The following is an 18211-nucleotide window of genomic DNA, read 5'->3' as shown; positions in this document are numbered from 1 at the left end:
TTTTACTCAAATTTGGGTAGTTTTCAAATAGCGTGTATAAGGGCCAATGTCACAAACGTAAACACTGACTTTTCCACGAATTTCTTGAGAATGAAAACTCGCTCAAGTAAGCCACCACGATGTTTGTGTATAGGGAAAGTCCCCATAGCTGATAGAATTGCTGGGAAGCCGACACCGGTGGTGTAGTGGTAAGCGTGACTGCTTTCTAACACCCCAATGGGTCTGGGTTCAATCCCCAGCCGAGGTCGGTGGGATTTTTCTGAGGCATAAAAATCTCTGGTCTTCCTTCGGAAGGGAAGTAAAGCCGTTGGTCCCGGCCCATGTGTGTTGGGATGTGAATGGGTGCGATATCCTACGCAGGTGTGGAAGCTGCCTTCCTGCACATTCGGTTGCTGTCAATCGATGGCAATCGATGTCCGTCGGTGATTGGCACTAGATTGCGGAACAGAGACCGACGTTAAATAAAGGAAAGGATGGATGGATGAAGAATTGCTGGGTTACATGGATTGACTTTGAATTACAAGATATTTACGGAAGAAGCCATTGCTTAAGTTTCCGACATTGGCCCATATAAAGACTCAGTGTCGAATCACGAAAATTTAATTTTGACATATCGATGTCTAACTATACCAGTTATACCACTGAGGAAACACAAAAAGGAGTCAACTTTTAGTCAGCAGTTTTGCATGAAGTTCCACATATGTTATGTGCAGGAGTGAATCCATTGTGAATATCATCCCATTGGCTACGTCTCTGTATGTGTATGCCATGTACCACCGATTACGACCAAGAGGCTGAGAAGTGCGTGTTATCCTCAACAGAAAACCAAAGAAATCATATATGGGGTTAAGCGACACATATTCGACCTTTCGAAAGATGATGACCAAGGAATCCTCAACGCCAAGGCTAAGGATTACGATGAAGTGATGAGCCAACTGAAGGAAAAATGCGCGGATCCGGAATTCATTCATTGGTCTGTACAAACAATCATGGATGAATTCAGTGTCAACAGATATAGGTACTGTAGCACAGGTAAGATTTATACAATTTTAAACACCATAAAGGAAAAATTAAAAGTAATTCCCATTTTCTTTCTTCACAGGTGAAAGATTTGGTCGAAGAAGATGGAATATTATGTTCCCCTCGTTCCACCAAAGCAGGCATGGACTGAGAGCAGAGTTAGTAGATACACTGCAAATAAACTTCACGTAATATTCACTGGAAAAGTTACATAGATATTTTCCATCGTACCTTTCAGGTGAATATTACGTGTTTTGGAAATGAAATCCCATTTAAGTGATACATATAAAAATCAAGTGATTTTCACGTAAATTTTATACCTACAGATGATATTCAAATTGGCAACACTTAAAAGCTACGTGAACTTTCAAGTAAGGTTCACAGGGTTTTATAGTTATATTTAAGTGAGTTTGTGGTAAATTTCAATTTATTTTTTCATGAAGTATATGAAGCCATTTAATTTAGTGACACATTTGTTTTTCAAATGTTTTATTAAAACAAAATTTGTAATTAATTGGTGGGCCACCTATTTCACGATTCCACTCGATCTACTGCCTGTTTTTTCCTCATCCTGGGCTGGAACTGCTTCTATAAGGACTCACGTTTTTTACTTTAGGAAAGGGCTTCAGTTTCTGGGAGCTCGATATTTTCATTAAGATCGCTGATTTCTGTATAAAAGAATGAAAAGCGGAAATTGATCATCGTTCTATTTTTTCAATGTAAACAGTTGATTCTTACCATTTATTTTAGCCAGATACTGATGATCTGGGAGCTTTAAAAAATCCCCCATTTGCAGGAATAATCATATAGCTCGCCAATTGAAATTATAAGTAGCCCAAATAATCTGATCCTGCATTCGCTATTTTATTTCTGGATTAATAAAAATGAAGATTATTTTCTGAATTCCAATGAAAGTTAAAAACTGGGCTGTCTGGCAATCCCAGATCTTCCAACAATGGGGAATGCCTATACTTCCTCTGTCACCATCTTGAACTTCGAGGTTACGCACAGAACATTTTCACACCATGAGATAACGTAAAATGTATGTGAATTTCACATAACCTTCACCAGCATGACACATGGACTCGACCAGTGAATCCAGTAAATTTCATCACTAAGTCGTTGAATTTTACGTATAGCATGTAAATCCTATTATATTCTTGGTTTTAAGAAGTCACCTGCATTTTCAGGTAATAGGCATAGGTTCAGTGTACAGTTGTGAAATTCAACGAATATGACGATATAAGCAGAGTTATGCCGGGCCAAAGAGATTATCACCCCTATTCTGTATTTCGTTTCGAACGAAATTCTCATACAAAAAAATATTTTTTTGAATGAGAATTTCGTTCGAAACGAAATACAGAATAGGGGTGTATGTGTCTGTAGTGACGGGTGGTGTTTCATTTGTTTGCTGAGATTCAGCTAAGCATTATCCGAGACTCAGCAATCAAATGTCACTTTTGCTGAGATCTCAGTGAAACTTATTTTTGCCGAGATTTGCACAACCGTGCTCGTTTTTCTACCTTTTTCTACTAAGTGTGCAGCATGGCATGCATATTTTTTTATTGTCTACATGCTTATCACTTAATTTTTACGTGAAATTCCCGTAGTATCAACCGACATGAAAATCATGTAAATTTTATCAAAATTCCGTTTGACCTGCGGCACGTGGAAATTATTGAAGAAAGATGTATCAGGGGTTTCGTGATTTTTCAACTAGCATCAACGTGATGATTTTTTAGAGTGTAGGAATATGTCATCAAACTAATAATAAGAAGTTGTTGCAGTAAATTACTAATTTCATGATCATAATTTATTTCTCAAATACAATTACTTCTGTTTTCTGTTCTGTTCTGCTCTTGACTCAAGATGTTCAGAATCGATCTTTTTTTATTTTTTTACCTTCAATTAGAAACTCATATAGATTAAAAATCAATGATCCTCCACGTCACTTGACAAAGTTATCCGCATTACATATTGTATGTCTTCCCATGCACGGCTACTAAATCTCTGTACTTCTTCTTCGTTTTCTTACCAATATAAGTCAATTAACCTCAAACTTTTCCACAACTCAAGGTGCGATGGAAAAACCTTTCCTAACGTTGTTTAAATTCAAGACTGATTAGTTTTTTCACGTTCTACCAAATGATATAACCTAAGTAAGCAAACGGCATTTGAAATGCTTTCACTCAATTTTGCAATTTAACACCGATTTCCTATGCTTTTCCCTCTAAAATCATTAAGTTTGGGATTTTGTTTGCCTTCATCGACACTGAGCGTGCAGCAATGCAATCACGGGTGTCAGTCAGTGCAGGTAAATTCTAGTTTCAATATTATCTAAACGGAAAAAAAAATCACGAAACACTTTCTAGTAGTACGATACAAGATGTTATTGTTGTTGTCATATTCTACGACGAAATTGAAGATCATTTGAAAGTTTTATTAAAGGATAGTAGGACAACGACAGACGACAGCAGCGATTGCAGTGAACGATGGTCGCACTATTTTTTTTTTTTTGTCGATTTGACGCTCCTAGACAAGACGACAATAATTTAACATAGAAAATATTTGTTTAATGGGTGTAGTTAATTAGGTTTAAAGAGCAACTTTATATCACGCTGAAAACTGATCAACCTTCATTCAGTCAAACTTAAGCTGTTGATTCCTGGTTGCTACGGTGCCTGGGAGGAGATAGTAAAATCAAGATAAATACCTACGTTCCTGTTGGATTTCCCCCGGAGGCCGGCCAAGATTAACAACGGGTTACGGGAATTATTTAAATTTTAAATTCTCACATTTCTGAAGCACATAACGCACTCGAAAGCATGTCCAACTAGTGAACCCACGTTGATGTTTTGTTTTACTATCCACTTCTATTTTAAATAGCTGATTCAATTACCTTCAAAAGTCTCACAATGTTAATAATATGCTCATGTGTGTTAGGTGTACGCGTGTTTGTGTCAGTGTTAGTTTTGTTTAAACGCTTTCTCTCTCGCTCTCTCAAAAGTATGCGTGTGAGTGAAGAGGTGTACAAGTGTATGTGTGTATGTGTGTGTGTGTTTGTCTGTATTTATTTCTGTTATCATTTTTCCCTAAGAAGTAAAGCTAGTCTACGGCTCGCGGCTCTAGGGTAAAACGTAACGCACGTAGGGAATTTCCACATCGTTTCCGTCGTCGTCGTTGCAGCAAATTTCGAACACGAGCGCACGGACATGCGGTTCGATGTTCTTCTTCGAGACGCGCCTCACTACTTCGGTCATGGTGAGGGCCAACCGTTCTGTCTTCTTGTCCTTGGCCATGAAGAAAGCGTATAGCATGCAAACGCCCTGCGAGAGCATCGTAATCTGCAGCTTGTGCTCACGCTCAAAGTAGTCCAGGAACTCCTTCAGGGTCAGCTCGCCACGCACCTCGAAGCGATCCCACAGTGTCCAGTCCTTGTCGTAGTAGGTCTGCTTCTTGGCCGGGATCGGCTCCGAGAAGGTGAAGAACGGCAAGGCCAAGTTGAGGAAACCATTCTTAAAGCGATCCAATGTGTTGAATCTGTTGAATAAGAAAAATCGACGTTGTATTTCCTGCACTTTTAGATATGTATCAAGATGATCAACCAACTCACCCTTGAGCAAGCTTGTACAGCTCCAGCGAAACGCAGCCGGCAACCAGCGAGGTGGTGGTGGCAATGGCTGGCATGATCTTGCCGGCAATCAGCTTGGACTTATGGCGATCGGCCGGTGGAATCTTGTAGTTGGCAGCACGCAGATTCGAGGCAGCCACGATGAAGTCCATGTGCAGATTGGAATCGTCGTCCTTTTCGAACTCCAGCGGAGTGATGGTGAAGTCCAGACGGCCCAACGAGGCAAGCTCCTTCTGTAGCCTGGTGATGCGGTCCTGATCGAGCTCTTCGCCGGACGCTCCATTGGCTTCCGCCTGCATGGCGGCATCCGTGACGGCAATCTTGACACCCGACCGCGGAACGAACTTTGGGACCTGGAGAACAACAATGGCATTGTTAGATGGTTTGAAGGGGTATAAACGACTTGTTACCCATAAAAGCATATCAGTCCCACGAGAAAAAAACAGCAAGCCGAGAAAAACCCTAATGAAAAGGTATTTATCCGTAGACCCTTATTGATGCACGACCAATGAGATCAACCCAAATTTGGGTAAAGTTTACTCATAATCGCGAATTTACTCATGTTTTCCCAGGAAAAAAATCCCGAATGAGGGAAAAGTAAAGATTGGATTCTATCAGTCTATTGGTACTACTTCTCTGCCGGTAATCGCAAGTCAGTCATATCTGCATTTTTATCAATTTTGAGTTAGCATCATTATTCAGTTTATCGTTCTATGTTTTTTGAGATATGCTATTGAAAAAAGGTGGTTTGTTCAAGAAAAACGAAAAACAATACCAAGTCAGATAGTCCCACAGCGAAAAGTAACCGCAAGTCAGTCCCATTAGAAAAAAACATGTTATAAATGTTGGACAACACATCGCATCATGAGATTTGTCTCGAGACAGATTTTGTCCACTTCTCCTATGGTATCTGAAACATGTCCGGATGTGGCCAATATAGTTCTTACGATACTCAGTTTGACAGTTTCTCATGTGATTTGATGTATCGCTTGATGGATTTTGATTTAAAAAGGATTTACCACTTCCCCGGGGATACCCGGCACATGTCCGGGTGTGGCCAACATGGTGCTGGTTACTCATCATGACTCTTATTGATCTTATTTTTGAATTCTCATGTGAATTGATTTATGGCATGGTGAGTTTGGCCTGTTTATGAAAAGCTCTGGTCTGATGAAGACCCATACTCACCAGAATATGTTCCGGCCATCAAATTCAGAAACATTCAATAACGTTCTATGGGACCATGGTATCTTTCTACTATTCAATACTGTGCTAAACTAATGCAGCATCGTCATGGAATCGTGACTGACTTGCGGTTATTTTTCTCATTGACGTTACATGTAATCGCAAGTCAGTCTCACTCAGATTTTGGCCATAAAATAAAAATTTCAGTTTCGTGATTATGAGTAAACTGAACTCAATTTTGGGTTGATGGCATTGGCCGTGTGAGATGACCAAGTTTTGGTATTTTTCACCATATTTTTTGAACAAAACATGTGACTTTTAGTGTATAGTGTAAAATACAGGTAGTTTACAATCGATTCTAATGGATAACCATTCCTGTTATAAATCCATATGGGACTGTTATGTTTTTATGGGCAGTGTACAACTCAGTAAATGGACTTCAGTCATTGACCTTCAACACGATTGTACTGCCCATAAAAGCATAACTGTCCCATATGAATAGGAAATCAAGCAAAAATGGGACAATTATGCGAGTATCGGCAGTGTACTTCTTGCTCAAAAATAGTGATTTTAGTAACTACGTTGAAGAACTAAGTGACCAAAGGCTTGTTCGCGACAAAATCTGAACATCCCTAATCTTCTGAAATATCTCATCAACGAGTAAAATATTTCGCTGAGTGGTGGACGTATGTCTGTTCTTTTTGAAAATTCAAGCTTATTCGAAAATGGCATCGAAAGAAGAGTAAGTCCGAAAAACAATTGTGTGCAACCGCAATGAAAATCCAGATATCTCGATCAGATAACTTGCCAAAAAGCTTGGTTTTTCTGCAAGCACTGTTCCCAGTATTTTAAAATCGTTCGATACACGTTTGACAGCAGCTAGGAAGACGGGAATCGGTACAAAAATGGATTTGAGGAACCCCCAGAAGGCCGTGAAGGTGAAACAAATATTACGGAGCAGGCCAGGGGTCACATTGCGAATCTCGAAACAAAAGAACTTTTGTACGAACGCTTGTATGAAAAAGTTGATCGTTTGGAGATGCGCAATGTGGCCCCAGATCTTTCGGTACATACTGTTGCTCGTAAAATAAAAATGTCACTGACTTTCGTGAATATTCCGAAGCATCGACAGGGAATGAAGTCATTCAAGATAAAACTGTGCCGAACCGTGATAAGCAAAATGTGACGGCTAAAACACGTGCTCGTAAGTTGTATCGCAAATTTTTGAAGAAATTTATTATTTGACTTAATGAACCGAATGGAGTCCATGTTTTACCGAAGGAGGCGAATCCACCTAACTGCCCGGAGTTACGTCCTATCAATCGATATTGGGCTCTCGTGAAGAGAGAGAGCTCTCGCATTGCAAACAACAACCAACAACTATGGAAAAACTCGACAATCTTGAACAACAGCAGCAAAACCGGTTGCAGAAAGGTCTGCACTGACCAAGGGGTAATCAACTCTGCACATTGTGCCGAAACACATCGTGGTACACTGATCGGCGGGTCATGGCACACGATGACAAGTATGACACAAAATATAATATAAAATGGCATCACTGTTTTGTGTTGACATTTTGCCAATCGTTGCTAAGGTTTACTTCTTCGTTTACTTCAAAGTAAGGGGGAAAGGGATTTTTGCAGTGCCATTTTCCAGCGAAATTGTCCCCAATCATGATAAGAGATTACATATTTCTAGATAAACATTTCAAAAGGTCCTATCTGCTTTGATCGATTCTCTTCGTCGACTTTTTCTTTTTGAAAACCACGGCTATGCAAACTGATTTCGGCTATGCAAACTGGGTTGAACATTCAGATCAGTTTGCCTCAGGATTCCCTCGCAATCTGTCCTTCCTTGCAGGATATCGGCCACGGTTAGGGCTCTGCTTGTGTCTCTTCTAGTCCGGAGAAGTTCTAGGTCGATATGTTGACAACGGCTTTCGTAAGTGGGTAATCGAAACGGATCATTCCAAGGCAATCTACGCAACGCAAAACGAAGAAAGCGACGTTGAACAGATTCAATTCTCTCGGCACCGTTATTGTAGTTTGGGTTCCAAAGCATCGATCGAACAAGCGAACAATAGAGAGATTTTAGACAGTAGATATCGGTGAAGTTTTTAGCTATCCTAAAAAGGAACCCTAAAGTTCTTGACGCCTTATCGACAACATATGCAATGTGTTTCTTGAATGAAAGCTGCGAATCCAAGATCACACCCAAGTCTTTCACCTGATTCACGCGTTCGATTGTCGAGCCAAGCAGGTCATAGCTAAATATTATCGGTTGTTGTTTTCGTAAGAACGTAATAGCGGAGCATTTAGCTGGGTTCACTACCATTCTGTTTAAACTACACCAACTAGCGATGGCATTCAGCTGATGTTAAAGAAAGTGACAGTCAGCAATGGAGCGGATTCGTAGGAAGGTTTTGAGGTCATCTGCATATGATAACCGAGGAGCTTCGATGACCAGATGCACGTCGTTGAAGTACAGTATAAAAATCAACGGTCCCATGTGGCTTCCCTGAGGTATACCTGAGGTGGCGAAGAAGCTAGCTGATCTGAAATCTCCTATGGCAACCTTTAGTTGGCGACCGGTAAGATATGATCGAAACCAACTCAGAAGATTACCGCATACACCGAGCCTGCCGAGTTTAGCAATCGCAATAGCATGGTTAAAATTTTCGAATGCTGCGGATAGGTCTGAATAAATAACGTCCGTTTGAACCCGATCCGAAATGCTTTCGGTTATATACGATGTGAGACACAGCAGATTGATGGTTGTAGAGTGGCCGACAGTAAACCCATGTTGATCAGCACTCAAATACTGCTTGCAATGGGACAGCAATGGTTCCATAATCACTAGCTCGAATAGCTTCGAAACGGCACTTAACGATGTAATTCCTCGATAGTTATCCACAGCTCGTTTCCTTCCTTTTTTGTGGACGGGAAACATGTTCGCAAATTTCCAGCAAGATGGAAATATGCCACCTGAGAGAGACATTCGGAACAACCGAAGAAGCGGAATTAACAAGCTAGCAATATCTCTCTTCAAAAATACAGATGGAACTCCATCAAGTCCAGGATTGAAGGATGACTTGAGCAGAGTCGCGGCCTTAGATATCATTTCTGCATTAACATCAATTGTACCCAGCGTTTGATCTTTACTGGAACGTTCCTGGCAGCCAGGTTAATATGGTCGTCAGTTAGTATCTCATTAGTGAATACACTGGCAAACTTTTCGGAAAAAAGGTGGCATATAACGGTGGCAGCAACTTCTCCATTGAATTCCATAGACGATGGGAGGCCGGATTCCTTGCGTTGCTCGTTCACGTAGTTCCAAAAGGATTTCGGGTGTAGCTTAAGTTTGCCCTGGATGCCTCGTTGGAAACTCGAAAAAGCATTCACGACTCACTCGCTGGTACATGTAATTCAGCCTCACATAATGTAGTTTCAGAGGAAGCGTGCGATACTTCGTCATCTGGATCAAGGATGTTCTCCCATACCATGCTAGACAATACATGTATGATGCTACCGTGGTCAGCTTTACGGAAGTCATAAGAAACCGTAGCAGGATAGTCGTCGAAATCACGCACGAGTTTGTCCTCAACAGCGACAATTAGAGGAGGGTGCGGAAATTGATGGAGCCCTGTCCTGTGTGCTCACAAAGCAGAGGTCCAAACTGCGACCATTTTCGTTAACTACATGGTTAATTTGAGAAAGCGTCGCTGCGCTGTAGTTGTCGAGAAGGCTAACAGCTCCTGCGTGAAATGTAGAGCTATCAGAATCTGGGTACAGGAATCCGCTATGAGATGGACTCCACGAAACGCCTGGCAGATTGAAGTCACCAAAAATGAATATCTCATCAACTGGAGCAGATAATTGACCCCTGGAAAATGCGAATTGGCAGCAGACCCCGGGCTTTTGGATTGTATCACTTAAGTGGCTTATTATCCGTGAAAATGATCGTATCGCGAGCTTCAATTACGTCTTTGAAGTGTTTAAAGCCAAGATAAACAGCAAGCAGGTCCAAGGTTGAAAACCAATCATAGGTGTTCCTCATGCTTCTTCTCGGGTGATGAAACAATAATCTGGATATCTAGATGCGGCGTTGTGACTTGGAACTCTGTAAACCAAAACGTACTGCCTGTCGCATAATGGGAGACCTCGATTCACTCCATCCAGTCGCGTTGTTTCCCGCCATCAATGTCGTTCTATTTACTACCATCAGAGTTGTGCTGGCCCTGTTCGGTTCGGTAGAGTTCGGTGGTGGGGTCTCCCAACCATCGGCTTCAGGCAAGTATGCATAGTTCACAGTCATTTGACTGATCAGCTTCCGTGTTCCAGTCCAATTCCTCAAGGAACCGATTCCACATTCTTCAAAGATATGCGTCAACCATTATCGTCGCTTGTAGAGACACGTCATCACCGTGTTGTAGCATATGCCGGCTGTTTCCAGTTGAGAAGTACTTAAACTGATAATGTTCAACATCCGCTTTACTGTTCGAATCATCTTAATTCATCTCCGGGACGCACAATAGACCTGTTTCCTCCAGGTCTGCGCGCTGAATTCTGCCAGCGCTCAGCATAGTCGTCCTGGACCTGTGGCAGGATTTTGGATCAGGAGTCTTGCAGCTTGCTTCTACAGACAGTTATAATCAACATATTGACCATTCACTGCCCGAGGTCGATCAGTAATCCGGATTGTGATGATCCCTCTGTAACTCCTAATCATGGGAACCCGGAACGCGCCATAGAAAGCCAATCCTCAGTCCTGCAATCAGCAGCCTTCGTTTGTCATAGTTGTTCCGGATCTGCTTCGGATGTGGAGAGGGGGTCTTCCAACCCACTCTATGACGAGTTTTCAGTCGGACTAGATGATGGCCAGCTATTGCCTGATGTATCTGTGATTTCCAGGGAGAACAATTGATCGATTCCTTGCTGTAAGCTGGACGTCGTGATTTTCTAACAAAACGCCGTTGGAATGAATTCTGATGTTGAAGAGCACCGTCTAGCTGTATCGGATCGTGACTACGTGTAATTGTCCTGTACGAAACGTGGCTTGATTCTCAAACGCTTTCCTGTCAAGTCTTCGGACCTGACTACGAGGTCTTTCGTTGCGATCGGAATCCTTCTTCTTCGCATTTCAAGCTTATTGCATATCGCATATTAGCTTATTGCGTGCTCTCAATTTAGTGTTCTAAATGCACTTCCAAAGTTATTAATTGAGAGCTTTCGATGACTGTACCATTTTTACATTGGTATAATTGTGAGGCAAGTCGAATCATACTTCTTCTATGCCCAGGGAAGTCGAGAAATTTTCCAACCCGAAAAATTCCTAGACCGGACCGGGAATTGAACCCAGCCACCTCCAGCATGGTCTTGCTTTGTAGCTGCGCCTTTACCGACTGAGCTAAGGGAGGCGATCGGAATCCTAACAACAGCCGTAAATCTACTGGTGGAGGTGTCCTTGTAGCTGTCCGCAGCGGGTTGGAGGCAAAGGCCATCGAGAACGATTCATGGAACTATGTGGAGCAGGTTTGGACAGCCATCAGTCTGGGTGATCGCACACTATTTCTATGCGCTCTGATCGAGTCCGCGACAATTAACTCATCGATACTCACTGTCGGTCAGTTTTCACATTTATCGAAAGTGCCACTCCAGTTGACGAGATATTCATTTTGGCGACTTCAATCTGCCAGGCGTTGCGTGGGGTCCATCTCATAGCAAATTTCTCTATCCAGATCCTGATAGCCCTACATTTCACACAGGAGCTATCACACACGCAGGACGTCGTTTGCCGGGTCAGCTAGTTACAAATAAAATGTACATCCAGGAATATAAACTAACTAACCTACAAACCAGATTTCTCGAGAGACGAGGATCCTGATTTTGGATCTTTTTTGAGAAAACTGTATTTATCGAAAAAGTTTTTCGGGAAAACGGTACACATTCGGGAAAACAGTACATTCGGAATTGAACTAAACTTCCCAAAAACAAACATCAGAACCAAAGACCAAAGCACATTATTTCATGGAATCTTACCTGAACCTTCTTCACCAGCGCGGCGACAGCGGTGCGGTCGCGCAGCTGTGGGATACCATACACCTCGGCACGCAAGTTTGCCGTTGCAAAGACGTAGTCAAAATGCAGCGGATTTTCCGCATCGAATGGGATCGCCTCCGGGCAACGCTTGGGACCGGACCAGAAGGGCTGTCCGGTGGAGGTTTGCTGATCCGGCGGGAAGTTGAACAGCAGCTGGCTGATCTGGTTGGAATACTGCTCCTGGAAATGGATCCGAGCCCATTTGACACAGTCCTCGATGCACTTCGGTCTCTCGTCGATCAGTGCCGTCTGCGGAAAAATCAAATTGTAGCACAATTCTCCCAACCTAGCTGCACCGTATTTACCTTAACCGATTCCAATACCTCCAACGGTTGCACACCCGGCAACTTGAGCGTACGATCGATGAATGTCGGATCGGAGACGTACTGAGCGGCGTTGGCGGCCGACTGTTTGAAGATACCTTCGAACATGTCGCGAGCCCACTGCAGGGTGTGCTCGATTGCGTTCGGGAAGTTCTTCAGCGTGCAAATGGGAATCGACTTCTCCGGGGGATCCTGCGACGAGCTGTAGGATTCCGTGAGAAACGGTGCGACGATCTGGAATGATAATTTCAATCGTTGATATTGTGTACGCATTCATTCAAAGTTCAGTTGTACTACACAAAGTAATTGCCACCCAGTATTGGAAAGGGTACCATTTCACCATATGGTAGATTTGCTATTCCTGCCTCGTTAGTTGACAATGGCTCTCAGAGCACGTCCATCATCCCTTGGATAGACAGGAAGTGTCTCGAAAGAAGAAGCAGAAGTCGATCACTCACCTGAATATTACCCATCGTACCGAGTGTACCCGATTCCAGCAGAGGCTTCCGGTAGTACACGCAGCGACGGTCCATATAGATACGGGCATCAATATTATCCAGCGCATTAGCCACACCATCCAACCGTTCGAAGAACTTGTCATCGTAGACCTTTTCCGTTTCGGGACCGACGCGATTTTCATGAGCGGTTACATTGATGTCGGCGTTCATGTACTTGACAGCCTTGGCCGCGACGCTTGCTTTGGGCTGCTGGACGTCATGCGGCCGGAACAGGAACTGACGGTTCAGATTACTCTTCTCGATCAGATCCATATCGGTGACGATGATTTCTCCCTCCTTCTTGGCGGCCACACCCATCATGGCAAAGTTTTTCAACAGTTCACATCCGATTGCACCAGCTCCCACAATAAAGTACTTCAACTTGCCGAGAACATCCTGGAACTTACGTCCAAAGACGGCAATCTGAGCATCATAACGAGATCCAATTGGTTGGCATTCCTCCTCGGGAACGCCACCATCCGGCAAGCATTCAACGGCGTCGAAGCAGAAGTACTGATAGAGCGGCGTAAACTTGCCCGTGCAAGCCTTCATCACTTCCTGCGCGGAAATGCCACCAATGGCTCCATTCATCGGACAGAGATCACCGGCACAGACCTTGGCAAATGTGATCAACATGGTCTCGTTAACTTCTTCAATCTTCAGCTCCTTGGCACGTTCCTTGCACAGTTCCACAAACTCAGTAGCATCGTCCGCATTCCATGGACGTGGCAAACGGCCGTGCTTGTCCTGGTATCGGCTCAGCACAGTGAATGCCAGTTGCGTATTCTGCGGATGGTCCCACTTGGCGTAGTCTGCCATGATGAATTCCGGGGCATTTTCCGCTTCGGCCAGGGGCTTGAAGGTCATCTGCTTGGGCATCTTGACCTGGGTGACGATTCCACCGCGCACGTATGGACTGAACTTGGTGGTGTCGCCCACGCTGAACGTGTACGGTCCCAGGACCTTGATCTTGATAGGATCGGATCCGTTGAGCTCGGTCATACCCTCGATCTGGCGGTTGTGGAAAGATGGAAAGAAGCAGAAAGGGATGTTCATTAGTAGATGTGGAGAGAAATGCAGGTATGTAAAAAATCGATTGCAGTAGATGCAGGTCAGTCACAATAATGTTGGGTGTGTGTGTCGTGGTGAATGAGAAAGTCTTTCCATTGACGATGGATTGAAATAGTGGAATAATACCTAATATATTCATTCTGCAACTGGTTAAAATGGGCTGAACTTCAAACGTTTTTATTTGATATCCTACGAGAATGAGCTTCATACTTGGCTTCATATATGTTTTGCATAGGACATAAATATTCAAGCAATTTCTGAAAAGTTCAGATAACTTCAGTCAGAGAACTTCAAACAAGTAATATTTGGGCAAATACTAGAAAAGCCATGTGTTTCCGTTTCCTTGATCCCCGTTGGGTAAAGTTGGTTTCCATGGTGTAGATACGGTTTGTAAAATCGTGATGTCCTCCGTCGACAACCAACTAGCGATTCTTAACAACGGCTCCCCTACTCGCATCGACCCGGCAATCGACCTGACGTTCTGCTCCGAGTATCCGAGAAACGTAGGTTCACTTGGCGAACGCCTTCGGACACTTTCAACAGTGACCACTTTTCGATAACGGTGTCCTTTCCCGGGTGGTCGTATTCGCGAACCATGCGACAAAAATGGCTCTACGATTAAGCTGGCTTGTCGTTATATGAAAGCATCACACCTGAAAGTATTCGATCAGATGTCGAGTGGGACGTCAACAGCGGTCGTGTTGGACCAAAAGCGGTACCATGGTGGTGCCCCCAAGTAAAGGTGACAATTCGACGGCGAAGAAAATGTTTACGATCCCTGCGACGTCTACAACTTTCCGACCCAGACCAACACGAAGCATTGGCTAGAGATTCCAGGAAGCCAGAGCAGCGGCACGACAGGCAATCGACCACGCGAAAACGAAATCGTAGGAAAACTTCGTTGCGAAAATCTTACCGACTAACACACGACCACCGATTTGTGGAGAACCGTAATGCTTAAGCTAGCAGATGGATTCACGGACAATCCCAAAGAAGTAGCGGAGGAATTAGCGAAATGCTATAGTAGAAGATCAGTAACCTATAAGCTACTCTCCATCTTTCCAGATGGTTGAGACAGCAGCCGAACGAGAATCCATAGATCTCTCATCAAACACCGACGATGTCTACAACATCGATATCACCCTTAACGAACTCCTGTGGGCCCTCGACAAAGAACGAGGTGCCTCGACAGGTCCCGACTTAATTGGGTATCCGTTACTCCAACGTTTGCCACTGTCCGCGAAAATGACGCTTCTTGAGCTTGAGAATCTAGGATGAGGATGTGTTTACCGTTAGCTGGCGGAATGCTGTCGTCGTCCCCATTCCAAAACTGCACTGAGTCCGGACCTGATGCCTTTCATCCAATCTCGCTCACCAGTTGCATGGCGAAGCTGTTCGAGCGGATTCTCAATCGTCGATTGACCACCGAACTAGAGTCAAGTGGACGGCTTGACAAACGTCAGCACGCTTTTTTGCCGAGTTAGAAAGATCGCTGCCAACCCACGATGACCACTGTCTGATAGCCTTCTTGGGTCTTCGAAGGCATACGATAGCACCTGGCGACACGGAGTTCTAAGCACACTAAAATCATGGCGATTACGTGGTCGGATGATGAACATGCTGCAAAGTTTCCTTTCGGAAAGGACGTTCCAAGTGTCCGGGTTCTGTCCTATCCAGTGACTCTATTTTTCGTTGCGATGCAGCCTATCTTTCGGGTAAAACCGAGATGAGTCGACACTCTTTTGTACGCGGACGACATCCTTCTCGTCGTACGAGGGGTAAAAAATAAAGGCCTACATCGCAAACTGCAGGTCGCCGTCAAAGCTGTCGACAAGTGGACGAAAAGCGTTGAATTCACCATATCGGCTACAAAGTCGTACATCGTTTATTGCAGTTCGAATGCACGTCAAGAACCTGGGCGTAACATCGTGATAGACCGAGTATTCATCCCGAAGACAAACCGTTTAAATGTCCCTCGACCGAACTCTGAGCTTCAAACCTCACTGTCAAATGGTGAATAAAGCGTTCGAACCTCCTTCAGATGATCGGTGCCAAACTTTCGCGTGGTGATCGAAAATTGCTACTGCAGATTGTCTCGGTCCTAGTGACGGCAAAATTGAAGCACGGAATTGGAGTAGTTAACCGAGGAGGACCGGTAACCCTGCAGAACCACGCCCCAGCCTACACTAAAATGGTACGGTTTGCTTCCGGAGCCTTCGTCACTAGCCCGATACAATCGATCATGACTGAAGCGCTTCCCGCTGTCGATCAACTTGTGCGGCAGACCGATCGTCCGTGGCACACACGAAAATCATCGATCCTGTGGGACGCCAAAAAATGCACGAGCCGGCGATTCGCCAGAGAAAGTCCGCCCGTTAGTGCAACAACTTCTGTCGACCTGCTTCCAACAATCAACGGTCATCCAAACACGACAGCACTGTATGTGCCGCATTCCATAGTAATGGTTTAGCAGGAAAGTACAGCCTCCCGAAGGAATGTACACTGATAGGCAAAATAAAGTGCCCACCCCATCATTTTTGAAATTTCTCTCATTTATTTGGTTCAAATTCAAATAAACACACCGTAGTCTGTTTCGATGTCTTACCTTTATTATTCTTTTAAAGTTACACCTATGGAATACTGAAAATATAAAGTTTTACTTGAAGTAAAAGAAAATCAATTTGGATTGAAAAAGAAAACAGTGACAAAAAAAAGTGCCCACTTCAAAAATCGGTATGTTTTCGATAAGTTTCCATCGGAAAACCCCTCGATTGTTTTTGTTTTGAAAGTTTGACATGTATTGAAGCAAACGGGTGGAACTGGTGCATTTGTACACGTGATCGCATTTGAATCAGTTGAAAAAAATGGAGGACGTAGTGATTTCGAAAGCAATTCCCGTGTGTATCCGAAAATTGGTTGTTCGTGATGTGCAAAACGGTGAATCGCACCGGTCTGTCGCTAGGAAGTACAATATCAGCAAAACAGCGGTCGGGAAAATTCTGCAGAAAATGAAATCGTTCGGATCAGTGGTGGATCGCCCTGGCAGAGGCAGGATGCGCAAAACGGATGCGAGAACGGACACCAAGATCATGCGTGAAGTGAAGAAGAACCCGAAGGTAACTGTCCGCGAGATCCAGGAGGCTCTTCAGCTAACAGTTTCCAGTCGAACTGTTCGTCGCCGTCTCGTAGCACAGGGGTTGAACAGCAAAGTTGCTCGGAAGCGCCCATTTATCAGCAAGGCAAACAAAGTCAAACGGCTTAAGTTTGCTAAGGAGCATGCTGATAAGCCCCTAGAGTTCTGGAAAACGGTTCTCTGGACGGACGAATCAAAATTCGAACTGTTCAACCGGAAGCGACGGGTTCGTGTGTGGTGTAGATCGGGTGAGGAGCTTCAGGAGCGCCACATACAAGGCACGGTGAAGCATGGAGGAGGAAATGTGATGGTCTGGGGGTGCTTTTCGTGGGGTGGAGTGGGAAGCCTGGTGAAAATCGACGGGATAATGACGGCAGATTCCTACATCGACATCCTGCGGGAAAATCTGGAAGTTTCGCTGATCCAGACGGGCCTTGAGGAGAAATTCGTATTCCAGCAGGACAACGATCCGAAGCATACTGCCAAGAAGACTAAGTCTTTCTTCCGGTCATGTCGAATTAAACCACTGGAATGGCCTCCACAAAGCCCGGACCTCAACCCCATCGAGAATTTGTGGGCGATTCTCGATGCCAGGGTTGACAAAACTGGTGTTACCAATAAAAATAACTATTTTGAAGCCCTGGAGCGCGCCTGGGAAGAACTAGATCCACAGCACCTGAAGAATCTAGTGGAGAGCATGCCGAAGCGCCTGCAGCTGGTCCTGAAGGCCAAAGGAGGACACATTAACTATTAGGCTGGTATTCTTTTACTTTATTTTATGTTTTCTGGAGTTAAAATGCAGTGGGCACTTTTTTTTGTCACTGTTCTTTTTTACACCCATTTTGATTTTTTTTTCTTCGAGTCAGTCTCTTCTTTTTATCTGGTATTCTATAAGTGAAACTTAAAAAGAATATAAAGAATAAGATATAAAAAATACTACAGTGTATTTACTTTAATTTGAACCAAATAAATGAGAGAAATTCAAAAAATGATGGGGTGGGCACTTTATTTTGCCTATCAGTGTAGGCTTTTCTCTGCGGAGGAGTACGCCATTAAGATGACTGTTTCAATTCCGAACATATCGAACGAATTAGTAATTCTTACGGACTCTGCAAGCTGTCTCCAGACCTTACAAGCGGGAACATCTAAGTACCCATGGATTCAGGAAGTGGAGCAAATAGCGCGAAACAAATCCGTCTGGACACTCCGGCATCCACGGAAACAACGAAGCTGATCGGTTGGCAAACATGGCG

The 18211-nt window shown here is 43.9% G+C and overlaps 1 protein-coding gene across 1 annotated transcript in view; it reads right to left on the bottom strand.

Annotated features, from left to right (window-relative positions):
- Positions 1–2807: 2807 nt before the first annotated feature.
- The window catches only part of Uba1 (ubiquitin-like activating enzyme 1), a 32985-nt gene continuing 17581 nt past the window's right edge, over positions 2808–18211 (bottom strand). The window contains exons 3-7 of the mRNA XM_065229138.1: positions 12716–13765; positions 12240–12491; positions 11875–12183; positions 4634–5004; positions 2808–4560 (exon numbers count right to left, since the gene is read on the bottom strand). Coding sequence (XP_065085210.1) covers positions 4146–4560; positions 4634–5004; positions 11875–12183; positions 12240–12491; positions 12716–13765 — 2397 coding nt within the window. The 3' untranslated portion in view covers positions 2808–4145. The remainder of the gene's footprint in view (positions 4561–4633; positions 5005–11874; positions 12184–12239; positions 12492–12715; positions 13766–18211) is intronic.

The sequence above is a fragment of the Ochlerotatus camptorhynchus genome, unplaced genomic scaffold (assembly GCF_037179485.1).
Source record: "Ochlerotatus camptorhynchus isolate MF236.1 unplaced genomic scaffold, CSIRO-AGI_Acam_v1.1 ptg000308l, whole genome shotgun sequence".
Taxonomy (NCBI): domain Eukaryota; kingdom Metazoa; phylum Arthropoda; class Insecta; order Diptera; family Culicidae; genus Ochlerotatus; species Ochlerotatus camptorhynchus.
Note: the sequence above shows the minus strand (reverse complement) of the source record. Positions and strands in the feature narration are given on the sequence as shown.